This window comes from Schistocerca cancellata, chromosome 2 (assembly GCF_023864275.1).
Source record: "Schistocerca cancellata isolate TAMUIC-IGC-003103 chromosome 2, iqSchCanc2.1, whole genome shotgun sequence".
NCBI classification, from domain to species: domain Eukaryota; kingdom Metazoa; phylum Arthropoda; class Insecta; order Orthoptera; family Acrididae; genus Schistocerca; species Schistocerca cancellata.
Window position 1 is genome coordinate 102276634 of NC_064627.1, and position 14413 is coordinate 102291046.

Sequence of the window (14413 nt, forward strand, 5' to 3'; positions counted from 1 at the left end):
CAAAGAAAGATAAGCCGCCAATCAGTGAGTGGGTTCTATGGAAGCAGCCATTGAGTACAGGAGCAGCCAATCAGCATGCAGGTGGATCCGCTACACTGTGTGCACTTGCCTTTTTAGCAGTTTATTAAGCACACATAAGTCAATAAACATTTTGTTCTGGAAACAGTCATTGTAGAGTTACAGTTTATGACCACCAATACTACTGTTTCCACAATGTTTGAAGAGGGGTTACACAATGATGAAATGTGGCCTTGTTTTCAACACTTGTTGCAAACTGCACAACACTTAGAGCACACAGCATGCTTATGTTGAATGAAGAAGTACAAACAATACGGAAGAGAGCCACAGGGCCACTGCTGTGATACAGCCTTTTGCTGGTGTGGCCATAACTGACACTGCCCCGTGCAATGCTGAGTTGAAGGTTGTATCACTGCAATGAGTTCCTTATCATCTGAAACAGTTGCAGTCTACCTATCAGGGATTAACTGAGTAACCTCTATTACCTCCACTCACGTAGCAATCTGATCGCTTGAGGTCCAAAACACTTCAAAGGACTGTGCTATGATGAGCACATTTGCAAGTGTCAGATTCTCACATTGAAGTGTTTTTTTCACAGACTTCCCTATCTAGGGCCACATGAATAATAACATCAGGCACCATGTGGTCATGTAGGATTTGTGATGGGTACTAGTGACAAATTTACAATGGCTCAGCCCATATAATTCTGCAGCCCAGGCTTTGTAAGATAGATTTGGGTGTTCCTGACTATGGTAAAATTCTGTGTGTTGCAGTGACATGCGTTCTGTCACAGTGATAGGTTGAGAGAAGCTAGCACATTTCATCAAATGCTAAGATGGCTGCTTCTTGCAGAGGCACAAGTTGGCACAACAACTGATTGATTTGGTGAAAGCCAGGAAAGAAAGAAAGCTCCATGCAAGTTTGCATCACACATGCTAAAAACTTGGATATGTTGGCATAATCATGTCTATTAGGAGACACAATCTTCAGCCAATTCGAGGTATGGCAGAAAGGGGAATGGTTTCACTGAGACACCTGGTGTTGTTCCACAGCAGCTTGCTGCTGGGCAATGATACGTTGAAGTATCTATTTTATGAAATTGTTGGGTGACTTAACACTGACACTAACACACAGAGGAAATGTAGCCCTCACTCATTGCCAACATGGTATTTTATAGAATGACACGTAAGATACAGGTTGTGCATAGCACTGAACACATTGACTGAACAACAGTAATACAGTGTAAAGAATAGGCTGACAACTCATTTGTGATCACTTAAATAATGCTGACTCTTTGGTGGCTCAACAGAGTGCACAAGGTGGCTGACCCAGGTGGCTCTATAAGCGGGCCTGTGAACTATATGGACACATGCTTTCCGAAATTACACGTGTCATGAGTGAAAGTGCGTCACCTACCCTACTACTCCTACCCCTGTGACCATCCCTGCTGTAAGACTTGTCCTATGCACCTTCCTACCACCACCTGTACCACCCTGTAACTGCCAAAATGTATACTGTCAAAGGTAGAGCCACCATTTCATGTACCAGCTGTTATGTAAATATTGTTTGCCCTTCCTCATGAGACCACCAAGTTATCAGTTAAGATGAAAGGGCATAGACAAAGGGTATACACAGGCATAACACAGTATCCTGTTCCAGACCGTACTCTACAACCTGACTGTTGTGACCGCAGTTCCTGTTACATCACACATGTCATCTGGATTCTTTCCCCGACACAAGTGTCTCAGAATTCTGTAGGTGGGAATTATCATTACAATATGTCAGTTCTTATCACCAACCTGGTCTTAAGGGGATACGGAATTGGATTTTGGGTTAAAAAATCAATTTTTGTTTTATTGACATATTATATTCCACCATGTTTCCTCTTTAAAATGATGTGTCATACATAGCTCTACTAGAATTATAACTATTTTATTTTTATAGATTTGTCAGATCGGGTATTGCGCTTTAGTTATACACATCTCTCATGGCTGACCATAAACTTTTTGGCAGTACATTTATGTGACATGAATCCAAATATCCCGCTTTGCAGCAACTCTTTATATACTATTTGTCTGAAAATGTTTCACTCTGGTTTACTCAAGTTACTCTTTGACTTTGTGATGGGATTGTTTGTAAACAGTGTGCTATAAAAAAGTTGTTGTTGTTGAGTTATTTCGTATTTAGTGCTTCATTTTTCACAGTGAAAATGCCTAGAGCTAGAGTAAAAGTGTTTAAAAATCTTGTGAACTGGCAAAAGGAAAGAGATGATGATTCATTAGCAAAGCAAAGCAGTTCTTCATAATCACTGTTGGAAAATGTATGGTCACTTACTACTGATTTGCCGAACAAACTTACTCCAAATGAAAACAGTGCTTCTCATAAAAAACTATGAGATTTGGAAGAGAAATATCATTTACTTGATAAAAGGAAAGAAGTTTTTGAACTCATTGATACAAGTATATTGTGCAAAGCTCTTGAAGACAAATGTGTGCTGCAAAAAATGTCAAGGAAATGTTTCTCTGAAAGTAGAATCCCGTGTTGGCCTGGCTGCCCAGTTTAATTTAATATGCACTGTTTGTAAGTACAGTTGTAAGTTTCCAAGTTCTGTTTCAATAACTGCAAATAATGGCTGCAAGAAAACTAAACTTAATAGTGTAAATATTAGGTTAGTTTATGGATTGTGAGCAATTGGTAAGGGCAAAGCAGCTGGTGATATGCTATGTGGTGTTCTAAATCTTCCAAGTGTACCTTCGAAGTTTGATGCTTACAACTATGTACTAGGAACTGCAGTTGAAGATGTAACACAAAAATCAATTCAGGTAGCTGTGGAAGGAGCAGTGAAAGAAAATGATGGCAGTCATGACCTCACAGTATCTTTTGATGGCATGTGGCAAAAAAAGGGGTCACACCTCCAACAATGGTGCTGTAACAGCCACTAGTGTTGACACTGGTTCCCTTAACTATCTGAATAATTTCTCTTATCTTATCATACAATCCCTCAATCTCTTCCTCACATATGGAACTGGTTGGCATATAAGCTTGTACTACTGTGGTGGGTGTGGGTTTTGTGTCTTGTCTTGGCTACAATAGTGTGTTCACTATGCTGTTCATAGCAACTTATCTACAAGGTGTACAACTTTGCTTCTGCCGTTTTTGCCCAATATTTGAGGCTTTAATGAAACAAATTAGTTACATATGTATCATTCAAAGTATTTTCCATCACTGGCCACTACTTTCTCCCATCTTTTGGGCAGTGTACAAACACCGCGTCGAAAAAATTGTTCATCTTTTGAAGCAATCCATGGATCGATTCAATTTGTGACTTCTTCATGAGATCAGAAGTGTTGGTCAGCCAGGCCATGCTCCATTGATTGGAACAGGTCATAGTCAGGGGGAGCAATGTGTGGAGAATACAGTGGGTGGGGTAGGACTTCCCATTTTAACATTTCCAAGTACGTTTTGACCTCTTTTGCAACATGCGGTTGAGCGTTGTCATGCTGCAAAACCAATCCATCGTGCCTCTCGCTGTACTGTGGCCATTTGTCTTTTAATGCTCTGCTGAAACGCATTAATTGCATTCAATAATGAGCACCTATGACTGTTTCACTTGGTTTTAACACCTCATAGAACATGATGCTGAGCTGGTCCCACGAAATTCAGAGAATGATCTTGGAGCCATGAATATTCAGTTCAACCATCAACATGGAAGCATGGCTGGGATATCCCCATGATTTTTTGCTTTTAGGGTTATTGTAATGAACCCATTTCTTGTTCCCACTCACAATGCGATGCAGAAATCTCTTCCAGTTTTACCTCTGAAGCAACTGTTCACAAACACACAAACACCATTCAATGTCTCTTGGTTTCAGCTCACACAGGACCCAAGTTCCTCTTTCTGAATCATGCACATAGCCTTGAGACATTTTGAAATGGCTTGCTGTGTCTGTTCCACTAATCATGCCAATTATTCTTGAGTTTGATGCAAGTCTTCACTCAGCAGTGTCTCCAATTCTGCAACTTCGAAAACATTCTCTCTTCCATCACTATACCAATGTACGACATTAAAATCACCATTCTTGAAGCATTGAAACCACTCATGATATATTCTTTCACTAGTAGGATCCTTACCATATGTACTTGAGAGCATTTGATGAAACTCAGCTGCTGTTTTCTTCATATAGGGGGGGGGGAAACAGTAACACCTCCTGCAAATGACGAGAATTAGGCTCGTAAACTGACATTTTCAATCAAGAACAAGTTTATGATGCAGACACAAATTGACTAATGTTTGAATGAGGTTTCGTTGACCAAGGTCCAAGCTAACTGCTTGACATCTGCAATCTGTTTCTTTCGACCGCTACTTACCGTTGACACCACCAATCGGCAAATGGCAGAAGCGTACTTGTACACCTTTTACATTCCTACATTTTTAGTCATTATTAAACCTACTTGTGCATTACCTCTATTTGATTTTGTATTTATAACCCTGTGTTTACCTAACCGGAAGTCATGTTCCTCCTGCGACCGAACTTCGCTAATTCCCACTATACCTACCTATCCATTTGCTTTTTTAAACTTTCTGACCTACTTGCCCAATTAAGGGATCTGACATTCCACGTTCTGATTGGTAGAACACCAGTTTTGTTTCTCCTGATAACAAAATCCTCCTAAGTACTCCTGACCTGGAGATCCAAATGGGGGTCTATTTTACCTCCAGAATATTTTGCCCAAGAAGTGCCATCATCATTAAACCATACAGTAGAGCTGCATGTTCTCAGAAAAAATTATGGCTGTAGTTCCCCTTGCTTCCAGCCGTTTGCAGTACCAGCACAGCAACGCTGGTTTGGTTGATGTTACAAGACCAGATCAGTCAATCATCCAGCCGGTTGCCCCTGCAACTACTGAAAAGGCTACTGCCCATCTTCAGGAACCACACGTTTGTCTGACCTCTCAACAGATACCCATTCATTGCGCTTGCACCTATGGTATGGCTATCTGTATTGCTGCAGCAAGCAAACCTCCACACCAACAGCAAGGTCCATGGTACATATGTGGGGGGAGGGGGGGGGGGATTTCAGGTCACACAAACATACAAACACTACACAGAAATACCTTTCAGGCAATCCTCACTGTCACGTGGTATATCACTGGGCTCTGCCTTAGCATCTTCATCATTATCATTTCATACTCATTGACACGCAAGTTGCCGAAGTGGCATTGTCTCAAAAGACTTGCACCAGGTGATCAGGTCTACCCTCCGGGAGGCCCTCGCCACACAACATTTCATTTCACTGGTAGATGGCGCAGGGGAGATTGTGCCATGTGCACACTTCCTACAAGCAGCATCTAGCTGCTGGCCTGCACTGATGCAGTTGGCAGTTGATTTAAGTACACATATGCAGCAACACTACATTATGTGCACTCACACTCACATGCACTAGTAACATGATACAACACACCCCTCCTTCATGAGAAGAGGTTGCCCAGGCAACAGAAGAGATGCTGGTGCCCCAACAAGAGACACATCCATTAATCTGGAGCAGAGCTAACAGTGCCAATGGCGGGTCAGGGCAAAGTGCTGAATGGCACCAGAGCCTAGGGCTGGAATGTGCGAGGATGCGGGCATGGCCAAGGTTGGTGGGCCTGCACAGTGCCCGATGACAGCACTGGAGAGAAGCTTGCCATCACCATCTCTGCATCATCATCATCAACAGGCAGGTCTCAGTGTGAAGGAGATGGGGCAAGACCCATTGATGATTATGGCTGAGGTGATCATGGTGAGGGGGCCAGTGGAGGTGGCCCAACTGGAACAGCAGACGGACTTGTACCCAGCACCAGGAAGCTGGAACTGCAGGGTGCCGCAAGTGCAGGAAGTGGCCAATGGGGCAAGGGCACCTCCACAGCAGTGGCAGAAGGCTGTGGGATGGTCTGTGGTGATGGGTACCACATCCGTGAACCACAAGCTTCCAGCAACAAGTGGAGTTGCAACTGAACAAAGTGGTGTGCCAACAGGCCATCAGTTGTACAGAAGTCATGAAGATGGCATCCTCAGTGACAGACTTGAATGACTGGTATCCACTTGGACTGGTGAACAAACCCTCGCACCCACACTGGTGATTCCAGAGCAAAGTGGCCAGATGAACCCAACTGCAGAGGGAGCAGTGCGGGCGGCAGAAGATGGAAAAGTGTGTGTGGCTGCTTTCCCCGTAGCCATGAAGAGATAGGTGCTCAGAAAGCAGCTAAGCTGGCTAAGAATCCACAACCAGGTTTTCATTTGGGACTTGAATATACACACTATTTGTCCCACCTTGCCATTTGATTGAGGGTGGAATTTTGGAGTCATAACATGACAGATGCTGTGACAGGAACAAAACAATTGAAAGATTTGATAAATGAACTGGGGCCTATTATCAGATACTAAGGCACAAAGAAAGCCCTCAATAGAAAAAACCCTCAAATACATATGAATTGTGACATCAGCTGACATCAATGCCCTCCAGAGAATGCAAGGAAACTGGGAAAATGCATGCACAACCAAGAGACAATAGGATTTCAAGTAGGGACCTGTGAAGTCTACATGAATATGTCCTCATGGCTGGTGTGAAGCGAGCCAGGGGACAGACACCCTTGGAGTTGCCTGGGCACACTGCTCACAAGCTGTGACAAAACAGAAAATTTTTGCATCAATCCCTGACCAAAAAACATGTCTCCTAGCTAACAGTTTAGTGCACAAAACTCCTCATGGTCCTATTGTAGAAGGCATAAAACGTCTGTAATGTGGCTGGAATGACTGCTTTGGGAGAGAGATCTTCCGTGGACAACAGCAAAACACCATCCCAAACAAGTTCTCAAAAATAAAGAGTCAACACCGCAAGGAAAATTAGTTGTGCAGGGGGTCGAAGCCTGACCCAGTGGTTTATCTGGCCAACCCTGTTGAACAAATCAAACAACCTGGCAGAGAGCCAGGTTGGCAACAATGGCAGCTGTTATGCATGAGCTCATAATTGGCAAACCCTCAACCATGACCTGTGTCTGTATGATCGAAGCTGGGATCAGGACCCACAGGCAGGCGGTACAAGATGTCTGCATTGACATATTAAGATGTAGGTCAAAAATGGTTTTCGTAACTGTAGCAAGACAAGAACAGTACCCAGCATTATGGGCAAAGTGCTGCTACGTCAGGCAAGCCAGTGTGACAGTTAAACAAGGAAACTAAAGTATTATGATCAGTAATAAGGTGAAACTTGGAGCCATACAAGAAAACATGAAATTTCTGGAGAGCATAGACTGTGACAAGAGTCACTTTACCCACCCAAGAGTAATGCTGCTGGGCCGGAGTGAGGGATTTAGAGGTGAAAGGAACATATTGTTCAGAGCTGTTGGCATATTGGTGTGCTAGAACTGTACTGAAGCCATACTATGAGGTGTCAGTCACCAAAACTGTGTGCTGTTTTGCTAAACAAGGAGCCGAGAGGAGTTTGGATTCAATACTTGAAAAGCACATTCACAATCTAGGCGCCAGCAAAAAAGGTACATTCCTGCATAACAAGGCATGCAACAGGTGGGTTGTTGTGGCCACCTCTGTAATGATGTGGGGCACATGCACTTGGAGTGATATAGGACCCATGATAAGTCTAGATACGACTATGACAGGTGACACTTACGTAAGAATCCTGTCTGATCACCTGCATCCATTCATGTCATTGTGCATTCCAACAGACTTGGGCAATTCCAACAGGATAATGTGACACCCAACATGTCCAGAATTGCTTCAGAGTGGCAGGAATTTATGGTAGAAGGCTGTCTTCCCTGAATTTGGTTGAACCCCATCCTGCAAGATCCCAAATAAACAGTGGAAGATTGAAAAAACTGAGATTTCACAAGGTTTTGCTATAAGCCTGTGGACTATAAGACAGAAAAAGAAGTGCACAAACTTTTCAAGTGATCACCATGGAAGAGCCAATAACAATCATCATCCAAACAATTAATACAACCCAGGACAGGCATAGTCAGTTGCTCTAAAAATCATTGGAAAATAGCAGTGGCATTAGCCACATGAAAAACAAGGCACAAATGTTCATAGAGCCCAAAAAGTATTCAGACCCAGAACCTGCCAAGATTCTTTGTGCACAGGAAGCTGCAGATATGCTTCAGACAAAGAAAAGTACTGGCCTCCACATGTTTTGCCAGTAGTTCCTCCAGGTAGGAGAGGATATGTAACTACGATCAACTGACCATTGACAGTCATACTGAACTCGCCACAGAGATGAAGTTTCTCAAATTTCTGAAATGCAGCAAGTGGGGATGACCATTCACTAGTCATAATAGGTTGCACCATCCCTCGAGATTGAATTCTGTCCAGTTCTGCTTTCACATGATCTTTCAGGGCGAGAAGGATAGGACGCTCATGACAAAAGCAAGGCCAAGACGTGGATTCAAAGAAATATGAGCAGCAAAATTTGTAGCACACCCTAAGGCTTCCTAAAACAAGTCAAAGGCTCCTCACACAGTTTCTCCAGTTGTGAATGAGGTACCTGATCAGATACAAGGTGAACTGTGTCATTGATAGAAAATCCAAATACCTGAAATGCATCCATCCCAAACAAGTTCTCAACACTGGCACCGGCATCAGCAACCACCAAAAATGTAACAGAATGAACCATTGATCTGTAAGAGGTAGATGCTGTAAATTGTCCCAACAGTGCACTGTTCTGTTTGTTAAAACTGACCAGCTTCTGTGTGATTGGTGTCAATGATAGCAAGCCTAAACTCACATAGGTTTGAGAATTCAATAACATCATTGCAGCACATGTGTTAATCTGTAGCTGGAGCATTTGGTGAAAAGCACTTAACTCAGTAAACAACTTGGGAGAAGGCACAAGCATTGGAGTCACACAGTTTATGTCCATGTCCATATCCTGAGTAACCTTTGGCGAATAGCACATGGAGGCAAGGTGGCCTTTCCTCTGGCAAGCATTACAAGTAGTGTAGTGCTTAGGGCATGCCCATTGTTTATGCTTGACAAAACAGAAATGACAAGATGTTAACAGAGAACACTGGTGCTGGTGCTGTGACTGCTTGGACCAGCCTTGGTCTGCTTGGCACTGGGCCCACATCTTTACTACAATGACTGCCTCTCCCTCATGCAAGCTATCTGTTGTCCTAGTGGGGGGGGACACTTTGTGACACAACTGTCACATCACCCCACATTCAATTTGGTCATCCATTGCCTGAGAAGCTTCAAAAAATTATTCCATTTGCAAAACTTCTGACAACATGCGTTTTCACAGAGTAAAGCCTTCTGGCACACTTCCTTGTCCGGAGCCAAATAGATAATTTTGTCAGGTACTACAGGGTCTGCATCAGAGTCACTAAGGGCTCCAGTAATGATTTGACACTTATGGCTAAGGTCATGAAGTTTGGCTGCCCAGACCTGACCCTGTATGACTGGTCTGGTTTCTTGTGGCATCGGTAGAATTCAATTCATGCCGCTATGAAATGTATTCATTTTCAATGGTAGATTAACTGTAAACTGCACATGTGCTCAAAAGTAAGAGCTGCTCGTTCTTGCAAAGGGGAAGCTGACACAGTAATTGATACACCTTAGGTGGAAACCACGAGAGAAATAAGGCTTCGCATAAATTCAAGTCTCTCACACCAAAAGCCAAAAAATGCTATATGAGTCTTTTTTTGTAAGCTTCCCAATTCTCAGTTGAATCATCATACAGAGGAAAAGTGGATGGGTAGACCAGTGCAATGATACCTTGTCTGTTAATGAACAGCTGTATCACATTATTATGAAGATGGTGATTTGATAATGGGAGTCATTTCTGAAACTAGTCACTGCAAGTAAAATAGTTTTAAGAAAGTTAAAGATTTTGAAGCTTATTAAAAACTTGAGGTGTACTAGCCTGTTAGTTATAGTAGTTTAGGGAATTATGAAAAATGGAAAAAGTGTCTGAGTTTTTATACTAAACATTGTAAGATAGAAAAATAATAGAAAACAAAACTCAAACGTTACTAGATACTCAAATTGAAGCTCCAACTGTATATTCATATTGATCAAATGAGATGAAATTAAAATAAGATATATGAAGCAGCTGGCAGAAGTTGTGATAATAGCATAAACTACTTATTGTAAAGAACTTTTCTCTTATACTTAGATTTAAAAAAGGTGGTGTTGTGAAATGAAGATAAATGCTATGGACAAGAAGGGCACAAAGCATTAGAAGATACAAAAAATAATAAATATATGAGTGAGTAAAAAATAAATATAACCTTTGTTAAGAAATTGTTGTATATCTATGCAGTATATGAATAAATAAAAACTAACTATAAACTTGTTAAAAACAAGCTGTCTGTCTAGGTAGTTGGACTATGGGAAAGAAGTACTATAAAACATTATGCACAAACAAAACAAAATAAATATATTACTATTATACTCTCTAGAAGTTGGCAGATATGTATGTAAGATATTAAACATACTTGCTAAAGAAATTTGTTATGTATAGCACTGGTTATGTTACCAGTTAAGCTTAGGTAACTTGTTACGAGAGCATTCGTCTGAGTGGGGGAACATTTGATGTTACATACCACTACAGTAGAGTGATGAATAACGCTATGACAATGTAACAATTGATGCTCATGAACTATAAGTGATATAATTATTCAGTATTTAGGAGAGCACAAGTGTTTTGGAATGTTGTTATGAATTATGGCATATTGTGAGTACACTGAGGGATGCTGCATGCCTTCAAGGCGGGATGGTGTTGCAGTAACTCCATGAGATGAAGTATCTGTGTTGCCATCTGTGCACACTCCATGCACTGTCTTCCCAGCTTGGGGTAGTGTGACAAGCCCAGAGTAAAAGAACTCAGGAAAACAATGCTTGGAGTGTTCCATGAAGAAACAGTAGAAGATTGTAGTTTTGATTCAAGTCACTCTTATGTAATGTCTGGATAAGATAAGCCATGAGAGTTTTGTGTAGAAGGATTTACTCTATGATTATATAAGAATAAATGGAGACTGTTGCTGAAGAAACTGATCCTGTTTATTTATGAGAATCAGCAGTATGTTGAAGAACTGCCAAGAAAACAAAGCTGGAATGACTTACACTGGCATAGTGAAGATATAAATATAGTTATGGAGCAGCTGCAAACTATGAGAAGTCAACAGATTCAAAGCAGAGAATGTCAAGGAAACATTGCAATGTATGGACACATCATGAAATTACACTTTCATAAGCACTTCTTCTAACAATGACAACAGTGTTATATGATGTGAATGTGATGTGGCACACATAAAACAGAACATGTATTTGTAATAAATAGTAAAATTTTTGTTTTCATTATTTGCAGGATGTGCAGTATGATGCTCTTCGTTACTTAACTGGAGAATGCAATTATGGGGGTCGTGTTACCGATGACTGGGATCGACGATGTCTCAACACTATTCTTGCCAAGTTTTACTGCAAAGAACTTCTTGAAGAAGATTTTTATCCATTTGACCCAACAGGTAATGGACCTTTTTCAATTTCAATGAGTCACAGATGTAATACCAAACTTTTGCAGCTCAAATGGGTGACCAAAAATTTACTATTAAAGTACAGGATGACCCATAACACTTTCTGGGCACATTACCTAGCCTGAAAGTTTTAAGAACAGATCCATGGAATTAGCATCTTCAAAACAGCATCCCAAATCCATAAAAAGTTCTGCAACCTGTGTTGCATAACTCTTTCAGTTCTGATAAATATGGACTATTGTATTGTTACTTTTGCTAGCCATAATAACACAGTATTCACTTCAAATCTTTATTTGTCCATGGGCTGTGAGCCAGAAAAAAAATACCAGAGAAAGGCCACGTTAGGCATATAACTTGATAGCAGTGTTGTGTTGTTGTGGCCAGTTGTGTGCTGTCAGTCACCCACATGGTCCAGATTTAATGTAGTGTGGTGCAGTCACAGAGGATAAGATACATAGGCAGTGCTACCATTATTGGCAACTGGCAGAAAGAGGGCTGACAAATCATCATGGAAGAAGACACATGGTGATTGCTGCACACACAGTCTCTGTGTTACCATGATACAAGCAAACAGTGTGTAGTGTTGATGGTGATATGCAGTAATTTTGAGCGTTGCAGTGAAGTCAGGATGAACAGACTGATCATTGTAGATGCACCACCTGATATTTCATGTTAGTTATTACTGTGGCCATCTGTATGATTGATTGATTTTTATTGCCCAAAAACAAAACATTTACAGAGATGCAAAGCTTGTATAAGGAACGTCAATAAATGTACAAACAACAATGGTAATAGATACACAAATAATTAATCTATGTTAGAAATTATGCTCACAGAAATCTTCCATTGTATAAAAACTATTTTGAATTAATAAAGTTCGTACAAATATCTTAAATTTTTTCAGCTCCAGTCTCTTAACTGACTCTGGTTGTTTATTAAATAGCTTTACAGATGTGTATTTGAAGCTGTTTAGAGTTTTGGTATATGAGCAGTAGTCTTTTCTTACATCATTACAGTGTCATGTGTTATAACTATGTACATCAGAATTCAGATCAAAACCAGATAAGTTCTTTTTAATGTACAAGAGACATTGAAATATGTATATACATAGCAAGGTCATAATACTAAGTTTAATAAATAATTCTCTACAGTGAGTTCTAGGTGGTACTTTACGTATCAGTCTGACAGCTTTTTTCTGGGCTGTAAATAAGCATTTTGAGTAGAAATTATTTCCCCACAAGATTGTCCCATACGTCAAATGAGAGTGAATATAACTGTAATAGACAGAAAGCAAAATTTTCTCATCTACTGTTGCTTGTAATTTTCTGAGCATAAATATTCCTTTAGAAATTTTTGGTGTTAAATAATTCACATGTGCCTGCCAGCCTAAATTATTTTGCAAAACAGTGCCAAGAAACTTTACAGGAACTGTCTCTAAGGTGATTCTACTGTTATAAGAAATGTTTAATTCCTGTGTTTTATTTATGTTCATAGACAGGCTATTGGCATTGCACCAGTCAGAAAGTATATCTACCTTGAGTGAGGTACAGTTACTTACGTTATTGTTCCTAGGCACTGTAACACTTAAACTGATATCATCTGCATGCAAGTAACAGTTTTTAGTATCATCTATTACATTGCTAGGTAGGTCATTCATACACTCCTGGAAATGGAAAAAAGAACACATTGACACCGGTGTGTCAGACCCACCATACTTGCTCCGCGCACTGCAAGAGGGCTGTACAAGCACTGATCACATGCACGGCACAGCGGACACACCAGGAACCGCGGTGTTGGCCGTCGAATGGCGCTAGCTGCGCAGCATTTGTGCACCGCCGCCGTCAGTGTCAGCCAGTTTGCCGTGGCATACGGAGCTCCATCGCAGTCTTTAACACTGGTAGCATGCCGCGACAGCGTGGACATGAACCATATGTGCAGTTGACGGACTTTGAGCGAGAGCGTATAGTGGGCATGCGGGAGGCCGGGTGGACGTACCGCCGAATTGCTCAACACGTGGGGCGTGAGGTCTCCACAGTACATCGATGTTGTCGCCAGTGGTCGGCGGAAGGTGCACGTGCCCGTCAACCTGGAACCGGACCGCAGCGACGCACGGATGCACGCCAAGACCGTAGGATCCTACGCAGTGCCGTAGGGGACCGCACCGCCACTTCCCAGCAAATTAGGGACACTGTTGCTTCTGGGGTATCGGCGAGGACCATTCGCAACCGTCTCCATGAAGCTGGGCTACAGTCCCGCACACCGTTAGGCCGTCTTCCGCTCACGCCCCAACATCGTGCAGCCCGCCTCCAGTGGTGTTGCGACAGGCGTGAATGGAGGGACGAATGGAGACGTGTCGTCTTCAGCGATGAGAGTCGCTTCTGCCTTGGTGCCAATGATGGTCGTATGCGTGTTTGGCGCCATGCAGGTGAGCACCACAATCAGGACTGCATACGACCGAGGCACACATGGCCAACACCCGGCATAATGGTGTGGGGAGCGATCTCCTACACTGGCCATACACCACTGGTGATCGTCGAGGGGACACTGAATAGTGCACGGTACATCCAAACCGTCATCGAACCCATCATTCTACCATTCCTAGACCGGCAAGGGAACTTGCTGTTCCAACAGGACAATGCACATCCGCATGTGTCCCGTGCCACCCAACGTGCTCTAGAAGGTGTAAGTCAACTACCCTGGCCAGCAAGATCTCCGGATCTGTCCCCCATTGAGCATGTTTGGGACTGGATGAAGCGTCGTCTCACGCGGTCTGCACGTCCAGCACGAACGCTGGTCCAACTGAGGCACCAGGTGGAAATGGCATGGCAAGCCGTTCCACAGGACTACATCCAGCATCTCTACGATCGTC

At 42.2% G+C, this 14413-nt stretch overlaps 1 protein-coding gene across 1 annotated transcript in view; it reads left to right on the top strand.

Moving 5' to 3' along the window:
* Positions 1–14413, top strand: part of LOC126161364 (dynein axonemal heavy chain 7) — a 1035864-nt gene that overhangs the window by 917406 nt on the left and 104045 nt on the right. Inside the window, exon 56 of the mRNA XM_049917134.1 lies at positions 11379–11535. Coding sequence (XP_049773091.1) covers positions 11379–11535 — 157 coding nt within the window. The remainder of the gene's footprint in view (positions 1–11378; positions 11536–14413) is intronic.